The sequence below is a fragment of the Erythranthe guttata genome, chromosome 14, assembly GCF_056151865.1.
Source record: "Erythranthe guttata isolate IM_541 chromosome 14, IM_541, whole genome shotgun sequence".
Classification (NCBI taxonomy): domain Eukaryota; kingdom Viridiplantae; phylum Streptophyta; class Magnoliopsida; order Lamiales; family Phrymaceae; genus Erythranthe; species Erythranthe guttata.
Window position 1 is genome coordinate 19493214 of NC_142546.1, and position 16515 is coordinate 19509728.

At 30.8% G+C, this 16515-nt stretch overlaps 1 protein-coding gene across 1 annotated transcript; it reads left to right on the top strand.

Moving 5' to 3' along the window:
* Window positions 1-5255: 5255 nt before the first annotated feature.
* LOC105954116 (ent-copalyl diphosphate synthase 1) lies at window positions 5256-12198 on the top strand. The gene is made up of 13 exons (XM_012977788.2): window positions 5256-5459; window positions 5600-5959; window positions 6056-6239; window positions 9076-9290; window positions 9684-9804; window positions 9917-10029; window positions 10306-10532; window positions 10618-10733; window positions 10819-10917; window positions 11042-11281; window positions 11368-11479; window positions 11583-11777; window positions 11902-12198. Exons 1-13 carry the CDS (start codon window positions 5345-5347, stop codon window positions 12136-12138), a joined length of 2334 nt encoding a protein of 777 aa, XP_012833242.2. The 5' UTR covers window positions 5256-5344; the 3' UTR covers window positions 12139-12198.
* Window positions 12199-16515: the final 4317 nt, after the last annotated feature.

Genomic DNA, 16515 nt, shown 5'->3' on the forward strand with positions numbered 1-16515 from the left:
TTCATTTTATTTAGTTTATGTCTCAAAGTCTTAACCGTTTCATTTTTTTTCTAAAATTGTTTAGTGTTTCAATTCAATTATTTTTTTAATTTTGAATTTAATGTTAATCTCATGTTTTTTCAAGTTTGATCAATATAAGTATTTTTTTTCTTTCTTGTAAAAAAAAAAAGGGAAATTGAAAAATCGGGTGGACCCGCACCGGACCTGGACCCGCCTCCCCCCGGGTCGGTTTCGAGTCCCCTAAAAGTCGGACCCGGACTCGACCCGCCCCGTGGCCATGTCTAGTGCATATTAGTATTCCCTAAAAATTATCCTCATATATTAAAATTATAATAAAATATTCATTTATTAAATATAATATTTTTTAATACTTTTTTAATATTTAATTATAATATTTACTTTATCAATTTAAATTTAAATACAATATTATCTGAGTCATTAATAATTTTATCATATTGTAAGATGCATTATTTTTTTCTAATCATAAATATTTATGTCAGTACGAAAGTATTACATTATTTACATAAACACGAATAACATAAATTTAACACAAGTACAATATGAATTATAATAAATTTGACAAAGATTCTTGGAACATCCTTCCAACTAAGGTACAATAGTTGTTTATTTATAATGAAAAAACTTTATTATAACATCTATTTAGTATTTGCATCAATTAATTAAAAAATAGAGATAACATACATATGGCTAGCGATGCTCTATAGGGATTTTGACTAGTGATCTCAAGAATTTAACTGTTGGCGGCCGACTTGCCGCTTTCATCATTTAGAGATTTTGACTAATCATCTCAAGAATTTAATTGTTGGCGGAGACTTGCCGCTTTCAAAGATGAAAGGTTAGGAATTGACTTATTCCTCCTTATTTTTCTATAGAGCATGCCTAGGGGTGCAAGTTGGAACGGAATTTCCAATTTCCGCCGATTCCGATCCGAAAAGTTCCGATTTTGGAACAACTTTTTTCATTCCGACTTCCGAAATTCCGATTTCCGAATTTTTCCGATTTTTTTGGATTGGAATTGGAATTATATAAAATAAATTTGGAATTTCCGATTTCCGATCCGATTTAATTCCGAAAAAATCCGATTTTTTTCCGAAAAATACACCTATAAATAATATATATTATATAATACTTATTTTCCGAAAAATACACCTATAAGTTTTGTTTTAGGATTTTGACATAATGAATTGTTATTAGAAGTTTTATTGGATATTATGTTGTGTTTATTTTTATTTATTTTTTTGAACTGAAATTTAGTAGTTATTAGTTTTACTTTTATCGACGTGGATGTTTTTATTTTTAAAAAATTATGAACATTACAGAAATTTTCGGCTAAGTTTTGAAATTTTAAAGCTTATGTGATTTCCGATTTTTTTCCGAAATTCCGAATTTTCCGGGTCTTTTGGAATTGGAATGAATTTTTTGATTCCGAAATTTTTGGAATTGGAATTGGAATTGATTTTGTACTTCCGAAATTGTTTGGAAATTTTCCGAAAAGGCTAATTCCGATCCGATCCATCCGACTTTCACCCCTAAGCATGCCCCTCATTTTGAATTTAATAATTTGTGCCCTGTTATCTAGAAAGTGAAAGGTTAACTTATGTTGTTTCTTTCTATATGAACCCAAATTTTATATTATATAAGTTACTGCAACTTATAATTTAATAAAATTAAGCACTTACATTCACTATTGAACGCTTACATATATAAAATAAAAATTCATGATGAAAGAGCCTACATCCAATCACGTAGATGCACCGATTAATTTATACTCTCGTATAATAGCTTGCATATTATACGAGAGGCGTAAACTATAATAGGTTAACTATGTGTGATAAGCTCGACTAAACAACCGTTGGCAAGTGAATTCGTACCTGGATTCATTGACACAATTTTACTTACTCCAACCAGGTCGATTCTAAGGGGAGGCGAAGTAGGCGGTCGTCTATGGCCCCCGAATTTTTTGAAAATTTTAGGGCCCCAAATATTTTTATACCCTTTGTATATTGGCATGTATCAAAAAGGTTATATTATATACATAATTATTGAGAACGCTAATTCATAAGTATATACAAATTAACGATTGTTACTTATTTTTCAATCTCAGTTAGATCGCCCAAATTCTCAGGAAAGGTTCTTAGATATTTTTATTATGGTTTTCTCTTGCTCAGCCGTTACATCGCGTTGAAAATTACAATTTGCTTGTTATAACGACGCATTATACAATCATTTATTACATGCTTGTTATTCTTCATTATTGTAATAATTATTCAAATTTTTTATTCATTACATACTACATTTTCTTTTTCAAACTACACTTTTCTCGATGTTTTGAGTTTGACCGAAGTTCATTACTCACAAATCTTTTACTCCCTTTGTTGTATAATAATTGTCTCTTTTTTAAAATATTTTTGTTCTATATTATCTGTCACTTTAGATTTTCAATACTGCATTAAATGCATTTTTCATGTTTTAACCTTATTAATGAAACTCTAATTATTATTTTTCTCTTATAAATCATTAAATAATAAAGGTTGTTTTAGTCATTTCTATATAATTTTTCTAAAATCAAGATATATTTATTGAGTTTCTTAATCTTTGTGAAAATTGAAAAGAGACACTTATTTAGAAACGAAGGAGTATATTTTAATATTAAGGACCTTGCTAAATGGCCATAGTAGCCAGAATTGAATGTTTTTACTTATTCTTTTATTTATTTACATTTTATACCATTTATGCCCTTAATAATAATTTTGGTTCCATTAATTCTATCTCACTAATTTCCTTCCTAATTATTATTATTATTATTATTATTATTATTATTATTATTATTATTATTATTATTATTATTATTATTATTATTATTATTATTATTATTATTATTATTATTATTATTATTATTATTTGTGAAACTTTATTATGATGATTTTCCACCAATTTTGTGTCTTTATTCCAACAAAATCCACCAAAAAAAGAACTCTTAGAAAAAGAAGTAGAAGCCTCTATTTTTTTTTCAGTTTTTAGACTCTGGACTTCTTGAAGAAGACAAAATAAATGGATGGTAGAATTGAATAGACGTTATAGATTATTGGACATTATAATCTAATTGAATACTTTGAAACTGTGAATCCTAGTAATTAGTTAGTATTATAGTTGAAGGGCATATTAGTAATTAGACATAATAACTTATATTTACAAAATCGACCATTCTCGCCAGCCAGATTCTGGCTGCTCAGCTTTACCGTTATATTAAGGGTTAAATACAAAAACACCTCTGTACTATAGACTTTGTATTATTTACCCCCCTGTACTATACATAAATACAAAAAGGGTTTTTTGCAAGAACCACCCTTGTGTGCTCTCGAATTGCCGAAAAAACACCTGTGTTAAAAAAATTAGCACAAAACCCCCTATGAAAATTAGTCAAAGGCAATAAAGACCCTACGAGCTCGACGTGCAATACACTCGAGGTCTGTGCGAGTGGGCGTGCGTTTTTGGACGAAATGACCCAAATAACCTTTAAATTCCTTTAAATTAGAAATTTTTAAAATTACGAAATCACCCCAAAGTTTTCATATGCCCAGAATGAAGTTTTCAAAAAGTTTAATTCAGTCCCTAGTGTTTTCAGAATTGCCATCTTCAACCTCAAGATTCCGCCTTTCCTCACTGGCCCCAAAAAATCGTCTGCCACACCATTAATTCAGAAGATTTGGATTTTGGACCATAAACCTCTCAGCCCCACATCCGTAGCTATAGAATTATCCATATTATCAGGAATCACAACTCACCGCACTGAATTTCTCCCTCGACATTTTGTAAAATTTCAACTGTGTTTTGCCTGAATTTAGCACAACCCACTTGGGTGTCCCACTTTTTGTAGCTCTGAATAACTCAAAAACACTTTGAATTACTTTTCTAAATGAAGAAGTTTATTGGGTGTGGGGAGGTGGATGTGGTGTTGGTGCGGACTGCGGCGGCGGAGGTCTGGATGAAAAGAGGGTGGGGATAAGGTGGAGAAGATGATGGGTATGAGTGATAATTTATTATTTTTTTATTTTAATCTTTTATATTTTATTTTTATTTTTTCATTTAAAATCGAAATATTATTAAAATATATTAAGGATAATTTAGTCAATTCACGTAAGTCAAAGACCAATTTCGAAGAATGAGGCAGTGTGCTTTATAAATTATAACATAGGGGGTTACTTGCTAAATTTTTTAACATGAGGGGTTTTTCAACAATTCGAGATTACACAGGGGGTTCTGTGCAATTAACTCAATACAAAAACCCCCCTCCTATTATATTTTTTCCAAAATCTGACGAAAATACCCCTGCTTAACCTATAAATATAAGGGTTTGTTTGAGCCATTTTCCACTATATTTTTTAACATTTTCGGTCAATTTTACTTGGGAAATTTTTATTTTTTTATTTTTTTCCTTCAAAACATTTAATTACTTAGATTTTTTTTTAAATTTTCCGAATAAAAACCTTTTATTTTTGTAATTTTGAATTTCTTCATTTTTTTCTTAAATGTCTTCCGGTAGTTCAAATTCTCAACAATAATAGGATTGTAAAGATGTTTGTAATCTTAGGATGTTTGAACTACCGGAAAACATTTAAGAATTTTTTTTTGAAGAAACTCAAAATGACAAAAATAAAAGGTTTTATTTAAAAATAAAAAAATGTAAGCAATTAGATGTTTTGGAGAAAAAATATAAATACCAAAATAATCAACGTAAAGTTGACTGAAAATGGTAAAATATATAATGGAAAATGGCTCAAACTATATATATATTTATATATTTATACATGCTTGAGTAGGGATATTTTTGTCATATTTTGGAAAAAATGCAATGTGAGGGGGGTTTTTGTATTTATGTATAGTACAGGGGTAAATGATACAAAGTCCATAGTACAGGGGTGTTTTTGTATTTAACCCTTATATTAATGATACTAAGGATCATATTTTATGGGTAAATTCCACTTTTTCCATTGTACTTGGTTCAATATCACTTTACTCTCTCCTACTTTTAATTGCATCGATTTGCCCCTTTATACTTTGGCTCGATATCATTTTACTCACTTCTACACTTAATTGCATCGATTTCCCTTGATTAAAACTACTTGGTGGATTAATTACTCTTGGTGGATTTGAATAATAGATCTACATAATCACACACTCATGTGTATATGTGTTGATATAAATAACCATTATAGTATCTAACTCCGACTTATATATATTTCAACTATTCGATCTTCTCATTAACGCCCATCTAACGCCAAAAAAGAAAAAGAAAAAAAAAGAAAAAAAAAATCGAGAAGAAATGTCATATGTTTCCGGCCACACCTCCCTCCTCCCATTATGTTCCACCTGGGGCGGCCATCAAGCGGCGTTGCGTATTCCGGCAACAAGCCATCTTTCAAATCCGTCCAGCGCCGGTGAATCCCAACTAAGTCTCACATAAATTAAATACACCTAGCTACATACACAAACAAGCTTTCTGATTTATTTATCTTGTTTGAAGTTCATATACGAAAATTGTTTTACAGTTGAAACTAATATATATGAATTATTCCAGTTGCATACCCTCCTTGGAAATGGCAGTTACCATCTACTTTCAGCAGCTCCCCTGTGCAACAATGCAATGCAACTTCCGGAGAACTGGTGGAGTCGACAAGATCTATGCTGCAAAACATGGACGACGGAGAAATAAGCATATCTCCATACGACACAGCTTGGGTGGCGATGGTGGAGGATATTGGCGGCAGCGGCCAGCCGCAGTTTCCGGCGAGCCTCGATTGGATTTCGAATAATCAGCTGGACGATGGGTCGTGGGGCGATAGCAAAACCTTTTTGGCTCACGACAGGATAATTAACACGTTAGCATGTGTAATTGCCTTAACATCATGGAAAATGCACCCGGAGAAATGCAATAGAGGTTCATGAATTGAATTTTGTCGCGACGAAATATTAATGTCGCGACACTGATTTGACTTGACCACGCAATAATTGATTTTTTTTTTTTTGAGTGCAGGGATTTCATTTATGAAAGAGAATATATACAAGCTTGAGGATGAAAATGAGGAGCACATGCCTATAGGGTTCGAAATGGCATTGCCTTCACTCGTTGAGATAGCTAAAAATCTCGGCATCGATATCCCACATGATTCCCCGACCTTGGCAGAGATTTATGCCAAAAGAGATTTAAAGCTCACAAGGTAGACGAAAGAGGTTTTTTGGTTTTTAGGGTCCAAACAAATTTTTATTTAACTAATTAATTTATAGGGTCTTTCTAGGGTGAGACCACCCATGTTCTAAACTTATTTGAGATATGCATTAATCACCATTAATTTTCTAAGATTAAATCTGGAACGTAGGAAAATAAAATGGCTTATGTTCTAAAAAATGAAGTATTTTACCAAATTATCCTTCGATTATTTCTTTTATTAAATTAATATAAAATTGATTAACATTGAATTGTCTAATTTACCCCCTACTATATTTTAATTAAATAATTAATTTAAATTCATTGTGATCGAGTTTTATTTGATAAATAATCGAAAAAAATGCGTTCATTAGAAATAGAACTTGTGACCTCTTAATACATTTATCACTCCTAACCATGCAATCACATTAACTTATTATGATATATTTAATCATAATTGTATAAATATTGTTAATGCAAATATTAATAAAGTTAATAAAATAAAGTTTGGAAAATATAAAGAATTGCAATTCAATACGCCAAATATCTATCATTAATTATATAGTATTAGAAGTATTAATAAACTCCACCATTTAAAAATGTAAAGAATGCTCAATTAAATATAAAAAAATGCATAACTTAATTCAAACTCACTTATGTTATTTAATCGATAGTGTGGCAAATCCAAATAAAAAATAAAATAATATGTTTATTTAGAAAAGAAAAAATTATAACTCATTCCAATTAGTAGTTTTCTTACTTTAAAATAAAATTATATACTACAAATACTATATTGTGAATTTTCTTTTAATATTTAATTTAATCAACTAGTAAGATTTGAATCGATGAAGTACAAATCCTTTCAATTAGTAAACATTATTCAAATATTTGAATCGGTTGCTTAACTATTGACATAACATGTTACATAATTGATTTAACTATTTATAAGTAATGTCTAATATCTTTTTAATTCAATTTTGTCATAAAAAATAATAAATTTAATTCCTAACACATGTAAGAACCTAATCGTAAATCATAATATTTTATCAAAGCGTAATATTTGAACCGATTAAGCTCAAGTCCTTTCAATTCGTAAACATTATTCAAATATTTGAATCGATTCATTAGCGCGCTCAACTATTGACAAGAACGTCTTAATCAAATTAACTATTATTAATTCAAGTGTAATACATTTTTAATTCCATTTTATCATAAAAAAATAATTCTTAAATTACGCAAGAATCAAATCATAAGATTAATTAAAGCGTATGATTTGAACCAATTAAGCGCAAATCCTTTTAATTTGTAAATATTATTCAAAAATTTGAATCGATTAAGTTCAACCACTGACAAGAACGTATTAATCGAGTTAACTATTTATAATTAAAGTCTACTATCCTTTTAATTCAATGTTAACAACAAAATAATAATTTAATTGGTAAAATCGTAAGAATCAGATCGTAAATCGTAAGATTTAATCTAACCATGAGCCGATTAAATCTTACGATTTTTACGAATTAAATTTTATTATTTTTTATGATAAAAGTCAATAAAAAAGGTTACTAAACTTTAACTATACACAGATTGATTAATACGCTATTGTAAATTATTGAGTTTAACCGATTCAAATATTTGAATATTGTCTACGAATTGAAATGAGTTGAACTTAATCGATCAAATCTTTGAATATTGTTTTTGAATTGAAAACACATGAGTTTAATTGATTCAAATATTACGAATTAATTAAATCTTACAAATTACGATTCAGTTCAAACTTCAAATTCTTTCGAAATTCATTTTTAAATTACACGAGTTGAACAACATTTCCTTAGATTTTTAAATTATATTATATAAAGATTTGTTAGTATGGGATATTTTTAATATATAATAAAAATAATTATATGAGAATTAATAATTTATTTAACATTATTTACATAAGTTTTATGACCATTATAAATTGTAGCCTTTTGTTATATATCCGTATTGTTAGTTTATTGTCAATTATGTGTTGTGTCTTAATGGTAAGTATTCTTGTATATTTTTAGATGGTCACAAGTTCAAATTCAGGTTGATGCAATTTTCGATGGGTGATTTAATGATTTTTACGAATAATGATATAATTGATTTAATTCAGCAATAAATATATATTTAAAATTGCATTAAAATAGAGAGGGTTAAATTGACATTTCATTAATAATTTATAATTGCTGATTTTTTTAAATAATAATTGTAAAAAGGGTAATTGCGACAATACATAAATGGAGAAAAAATAGGTTTTTTTGCTGGAACACGTGTCGCAATTTGAAAGGGGTATCTCATAAAAGTTTAGAACACATGATCTCATGGTAGAAACACCCTAATTTATAATATATTTTTTGAGTCCCCTTTTAGATGAATCTTACTGAAATAATTATTATTCTAGAAATAATTTTTAAAAAACCCAAAATCTTATTATTACTTTTCAAAAAAATCCAAAATCCAAAATCTTATTAAAAAAAATATAAAATTTCCAAAATTTTCTAGATTCGCGCTTCCTCTTCGTTTTTTTTTTATCCTTTTGTTAGGATCCAAATCCCTAAAGCCCGAAATTTCAAGTGTGTACTGACGAAGAAGAATTATTTAATGAACTAAGAGTACTGAGATAAATTTTGCTGAGAGAAGTGACCATGACAATCAAAGTTTTAAACTACTTGAAAACGATGGGTATTTTAGTTTTCTAAAGGCTTTCTATTTATAGAATATATTGTGAAGATATGGACTACAATTGCTTCTACATAAATACATTATATATATATATATATTTATATATAATTCTTATTTTAAAATAAAATGAGTTGGTAATGAAATAGGATACCAAAGGACATAATGCACAAAGTACCCACAACACTACTCCATAGCTTGGAAGGGATGAAAGGACTAAACTGGGAAAAGCTATTAAAGTTACAATCTGCCGATGGATCGTTTCTTTTCTCTCCGTCGTCCACTGTATTTTCTCTACAGCAAACGAAGGATCAAAATTGCCTTCAATATTTGCTTAACCAAGTCCGAAGATTCAACGGCGGAGGTAAAATTTAATTAAGTTTTCTTAATTCTTTTACATGTAAAATACATTTTTTTTCCTCCAGTAAAAAAAAAACAGATTTAGTACCTCATGTTTCAAAAATTTAACACTTTCGGTCATTTCCGTGAATTTACCACTAGTCTGTCAGTTAAGAAAGTGATGTGCACATGATTGATTCCGTTAGTTTTAACGAAAAACTGAAGGAGAAGACCAAAAATGTTAAACTTTTGAAACATGAGGACTAAATTGTTTTTTTTTTTTTTGTGAACAAATGTGAAATCTATGCAAACTTAAGATACTTAAAGTGTGTGTTTTTCCTGTTTATCATTAACTAGGATTTAATATTAACTCTCATAATTAATTATCATCTTGATTCATATCCTCGTGATGATATAGTTCCGAATGTTTACCCGGTGGACTTGTTCGAGCATCTATGGGCAGTAGACCGGTTGCAAAGGCTAGGAATTTCGCGATATTTTCAACCCGAAATTGAAGATTGTGTTGATTATGTTCACAAGTAAGTAAACCATTATTATTTAGTAGGATGGATTTATTTATTCTTTGTTATATATACCATATTTACATTATGCAATTTTAGTTATTAGAATTTGCGAAAAATTTAATTTCAGAAACTGGACAAATAAAGGAATATGCTGGGCAAGAAATTCCGAGGTTCAAGACATCGACGACACCGCAATGGGATTCCGGCTTTTGAGGCAGCATGGTTACCACGTTTCCGCAGGTACATATATATAATCAAATCTAAGCTATATTACAGTGACGGAGCCAGCATAGTGTACGGGGGCCATGACCCCAACATTCCTCAAATCCTTATTATTTCGTATATAGATTTTTTTTCTTAAATTGTGTACAGTAGCATTATTGGCCCTCCCTGAGGAAAATTTTAACGCATTCGGCCCCCACAAATTTAAAATTCTGGCTCCAATAGATAATTAAAAATAAAAACAACCGTATATTCGAATGTTATTGTGACCATATGTTTTTTGGGACTCGACAGATGTGTTCAAACAATTCGAGAATGGGGGAGAATTCTTTTGCTTCGCGGGGCAGTCGAACCAGGCTGTCACCGGAATGTACAACCTTTATCGGGCTTCCCAGGTTATGTTTCCGGCAGAAAACATACTTGCTAATGCTAAAACATTTTCCGCAAAATTCTTACAAGAAAAGAGAGCTAATAATGAGCTTCTAGACAAATGGATTATTGCGAAAGACCTTCCTGGAGAGGTACGCGTAATATATATAATTCGTAATATTACGTATTAAGTTGATGTAAATATATAGAAAGATAACGAGAAATTAAAAATAACAGGTGGGATATGCGCTAGATGTTCCATGGTACGCGAATCTACCTCGAGTCGAAGCCCGATTTTTCTTGGAACAATACGGAGGCGAAAACGACGTCTGGATCGGCAAAACCTTATATAGGTTTATATACACACGTACTCGTAATTAATTGTTTTTTCTATTTCTCGAAAAATCTAATATTGTTTATGCATGAAAATTTATTCAGAATGCCATATGTGAATAACAACACATACCTTGAGTTAGCAACAATAGACTTCAACAATTGCCAGGCTCTCCATCAGCAAGAGTGGAAAACCATTCAAAAGTAATTAATTAATTACACACAAAAAACATTTAAATTTTTTTAACTATTATTTTTCACATTTAAATAAGTACCATAATTCGACATATTCTTTTTTTGTGCGTGTCGTCACGTATATGGATTGCAGATGGTATAGAAATTGCAATCTTGGGGAGTTTGGTTTGAGTGAGAGAAACCTTCTCCTATCTTACTTCATAGCCTCAGCAAGTGTTTTTGAGCCGGAAAAATCAAACCAACGCATCGCTTGGGCTAAAACCGTCATTTTATTGGACACAATTAAATCGCAACAACTCTCCACAGAACAAAAACGGGAGTTTGCTGACGAATTCGAACATGGGAGCATCCTCAAATTCGCAAATGGAGGAAGGTATATTGTCGAAAAATATTTCATTCTGAAAATAGAATCGAAAACTAATATTATATATAGATGATTCTAAAAATGGATATCAACAGGTATAAAACAGGAAAGAGCCTGATAGGGACACTGATCAGAACTGTGAGTCAAATCTCGATGGACACACTATTGGCGCATGGCATCGACATCCATCAGCAATTATATCGTGCGGTAATTACTCCAAATAATTATGTATTAATTTGAAGTTTAAGTACTAAATATTCCAAAAATCAGAGGACTTATTATTTGATTGTAAATATATATAAATGTGCAGTGGCTAAAGTGGCTAAAGATATGGGAAGATGAAGGAGCTGATATTGGGCACGCCGAGCTGCTCGTCACTACATTGAATCTGAGCAGCATTGGATTAGAATTCGATAAATTAATAATTTCTCATCCGAAATACCAACAGCTCTTAGAGATCACTAACAGAGTTTGTCACCATCTTCGCCTATTTCAAAGCCGAAAGGTTAGTTAGAAAAAAGAAAAAAAAAAAAAAAAAAAAAAACAAATTCTCTTCAAAGTGTTGATGAATATTTTCATCGATTTTTTGTCAGTTGTTATTTTACGAACATTTATTATAATGTGACCAGGTGCAGGATGACAAAGGGTGTATGACTGATATGGGAGGCGTTACAAGTGTCGAAATCGAGTCGGAGATGCAAGAGCTTGTGGAATTAGTGCTTACGAAATCTTCTAGAGATTTAGAATCTCAGCTTAAGCAGAATTTTCTTCTGATTGCTAAAAGCTATTACTATATGGCATACTGTAATCCTGGAACTATCAACTTCCACATAGCTAAAGTACTGTTCGAAAGAGTCGTCGTTTGAATACAAATTTGTAAATTAAGATGTGATGTTATTTATCACATAGTACTGATTTTATTAAAAATCTCTGATTGATTCTAAATGTATAATATTATCATGGATCATGAAATATACTAGATAAGTGTTAAATAGACCAATACAAATTATGCTTCGACATTTTCCTTTTAGTATATGCAGAAGATACTTACTTTGTGGGACAAAAAATGTACTTGTTGATACAGGAGTATCCATATCCTATGCACCTCAAGTTTAGTGAACACAATTAATGAATACTTCAAGAATTCCATACCCTCCTTGAAAAGTGTGTCCTTGTTGATCAAGAACACCATTTCTCTTCAATTCAGGAACAAATCTTACTTCAGTCGAGATTTTTCCACTCCATCAAACTTTTTCGATCTGACGATGCCCATTGCTTGCACTTTGCATGCTTTTTTTTTTTTTTTTTTCAAGATACACATTTCCATCCCTATGTTATTCAAGTGTTTCAAACCAATGATTTTGATCATTTCCCTTTGCTTTCTTGTCTTGGGCAATCCTTAATATAATGGATCCAAATTGTACTTACTACCATAGTAAAGACATGGCCAATCTTGCTAACCAATATGATCAAATAACTTCTAATTCAAATAAATCATATAATCAATTTTAAATATATTATTAACCCTTTCAGTATTCATACATTTTAGGGCAAAGTACAGTTTACACTCCTGAACTATGGGATTGTACCAGTTTGCCCCCTTGAATTATAAAACGTCTCAAATATCCCCCTCTATTTAAATTTTGTTTGTAAATGCTGATGTCGCACTTTGACTTTATGATTTGTAGCTATTTTTTCCACCTTTGGACATTTTCTAACTACTTTGCCCCTCTATTCAATTATATATATATATATTAAAGCTTTTTCACTGATTTTTTTCGCTTCTTTTGTCAAGTCTTTTTCTCTATATTTTTTGGTTTCTTTTCTTGTATTTTCGCTTTTCTTTTCCTTATTTAACCACTAAAAGGCCACTAATTTTTTCTTCTAAAATTTATTAAAATGTTGAGTAACAGCTCAAATACAAAATTCTTATACTTCGTGGTACAAGATATCTTATAATGCACGAAAACTACCCCAAAACTTATGCATTTAATTAAGGGCATAAACAAAAAATGCACAAAATTGAACAAAATGACGATTAGCAAACATATTGAATCCAAAAATTAAACACAATTAAAAAAACCGTGTAAACCATAAATTCACTTCAATCACAAATTCGTAACAAAATCGACAAATACAACAGGTATTAATCATATAATTATTAAGTTTCTTACAACAAACCCCAAGGGCACCCAAGGGCAGAGAAGTAATTGCACATTTAAATTAAAGGTGTTAATAATTTAATGGTTGACCATAAACTCGAGAGGGGTATTTGAGACATTTTGTAGTTCAGGGGAGTAAACTGGTACAACCCTTATAATTTAGGGGTGTAAACTGTACTTTGCCCTACATTTTATTGTTGGAATACTGAGTTCCATAAGCCATTGATAAATTCGAATCGGGATTTGATTTTAGATTTGCGTTTAAAATTTTATAGCATGCGTATGTTCTAAGATGCGGAATTTAATCATAGATTAAAAATTAGGGTAAAATACACTTTACCTCCTTGTACTATGTCCTATGTAATACCTAGCCCTCGTACTCTAAAATATACACTTACCTCCTCTTAATTTAATGGTCAACTTATTTGACTCTTAACGATGTTAGTAAAATATATTTTTAATAATCATTAATAAATGAAAACTTATTTTCATTTAAAAAAATGCATGTACTATGATAAAATTAAATACATATTTAAGATAGTATTACTTTTCAAATCTTGGAATAAAAATTATCTAATCGTTAAACATTTAAATTGAATATTAATATTTAGATAGTATAATTATTGGATGAAATTATTTAATTCATCAAACATGTAAATTAAAAATTAATATTTATTTGTATTCGTACAATTAATCCTAAATGAAAAAAGCCAAGTTAAATGAAATTTGATGTTACAAATAAATACTAGAGTTAAATACAGTTTGCAACCTGTACTCACCACTGTCGCATTTACCTCCCTTAACTATGAAATGGGACAAAACAGCCCCTCCCATCCATCTTTGTTAAAAAAACTGTCACTTTCAATTCCTTACTCTCCGTTGCATTAGTCGTTGGATTTTTTCAGATCTATTGTGTATAAAAGGTGTAAATCATCTTCACGCATTGTACTCAATTTCTTCCTATTTTTTGTTCCCACCCTTTTTCTTTACCCAAAAATCCTAAACAAAATTTTCATATTTTATAAATTATTTTTTATTTCTTTTTAAATTAATAATTAATCAATTTAAAAATATCTTCCGATAGTTCAAATTCTCAAAATTCATGTTTTAGGTCCAAACACTAAATTCCTTTTTTTTTCTGAACCATTTGTCGATGCAATCCGAGCGCCACGGTTCGAACATCTTGGACTACCAATAATCCGTATCGAAAATTATTGGATGTGCTAATTGATTTCTTTTTAGTTTGTACCTAACACAAAAGTTGTGGGATATCCAAGTTCTTTAACCATATATAGCAGCTAAAAATACGACATTAAATTGGGATCAGTATTAGGCAGTATTAGGCAATGTTATCAGAACCGAACCGTCTATAGAACCGGACGACCATTTGGGTCATGGGTTTATAGGGTCGAACTGGTTCAACCGGGTTTTTGATTTTTTTTTAATATGCTATTATTTTATTAATTTTAATGTTTTAAAAATATTATTTTCTTTATATTTTTAATCTCCGAGTTATTATTTTCGCTTTTATCTACTTCACCTCACGTTTTACTATATTTTATTGCTTATATTCTATCTTTTTCCATTTTTTATTCTTCAAATTCGACAATCGGTCACCCCTATTCGATTACCCATGATCATATATGACAATCCTTCGACCACTCATGATTAGATCCGACCACCCACTACTAAGTATGTGAAGGTTCGCTTAAATCTAGCCACAAATAACCAACTCAACGAAATGAACAATTCGATTTTTGTTTTTTTTTTTTTTTTTTGATCTAAGAAACGAACAATTAGATATACGTTGTGCCATTTATGATGTTTAGTGAGGACGTATCTTTTTTATTGTAGTGCCTGTTTTTTGATGTTTTTATTAGTTGTCGAGCCCGTTTCTCCCGGTGCCCCGCTGATTGCTAGTGAAGAATATGATGTTAGTAAGGTTGGTTAATATATTTTCTTTTGTAAATTGTACAAAATTATTCTTTTTTCCCTTTCTAATTTTCGATATATTTAGTATGTTTTTTTTAAATCTTTGTTTTTTTCTTTGCCAATAATAGGAAGATGATCAAACGAACAAACAAATTTTAGCCACGGTTGCTGCCCTTGCGGCCTTTGTTGGGGCATTGTCCACGAGCTTTTGGGCTCATTACGGCAACATCGTCAAACCCTACGATAAGCCTAGCTTTGTCGTTAGGTAGTATCAAATTGTTTTGTATTTACATCATTAGCGTTCGTCTTATGTATTTGATTGGACGTTTGAAGAAGACCGGACGTCGTTCCGTATCAAACGGCGTCGGATACAGTATTTTTCCTTTATATGTACTTGTATCGCTATGTCTGAGTTGTACGTTTTTAGTAGTTATAGTTACAGTTGCAGCTTTTCGACAGAAGTGTGATTGATTTTTGTAGTTGTATATAGACATGGCCATGGGCCGGTTTTGGGCCCGGAACCGGCCCAAACCGGCCCGTTGACGGCCCGAACCGGCCCGTTGACCGGGTGAACCGGTCCGGACCCGTGAACCGGCCCGTCCTACCCGGGACGGAACCGGTTCTAAGAAATGGTGAACCGTGAACCGCCAGGCCGGCCCGGCAGTTCACCCGGATTTAAAAAAAAAATATATATATATATATATATATATATATATATATATATATATATATATATATATATATATATATATATATATATATATATATATATTCAAAAATATTCAAAAAAAAACAAATAACGGCTAGTGAACCGGCCTGAACCGGCCCTCTGACACGACGTCCATAGCCCCGGTAAATTGGGTGAACCGGTTGTTTTTTGCTTTTTTTTGAACCAGTGTGGACGTATCTTTTTTATTGTAGTGCCTAATGTTGTTTTTTGATGTTTTTATTAGTTGTCGAGCCCGTTTCTCCCGGTGCCCCGCTGATTGCTAGTGAAGAATATGATGTTAGTAAGGTTGGTTAATATATTTTCTTTTGTAAATTGTACAAAATTATTCTTTTTTCCCTTTCTAATTTTCGATATATTTAGTATGTTTTTTTTTAAATCTTTGTTTTTTTCTTTGCCAATAATAAGAAGATGATCAAACG

Coding starts and splice junctions, on each gene's coding strand:
- LOC105954116 (XM_012977788.2), top strand. CDS start 5,345: ATGTCATATGTTTCCGGCCACACCTCCCTCCTCCCATTATGTTCCACC. Junction 10,533..10,617: donor CGAAAGACCTTCCTGGAGAG/GTACGCGTAATA, acceptor TAAAAATAACAG/GTGGGATATGCGCTAGATGT. Junction 10,734..10,818: donor ATCGGCAAAACCTTATATAG/GTTTATATACAC, acceptor AAATTTATTCAG/AATGCCATATGTGAATAACA.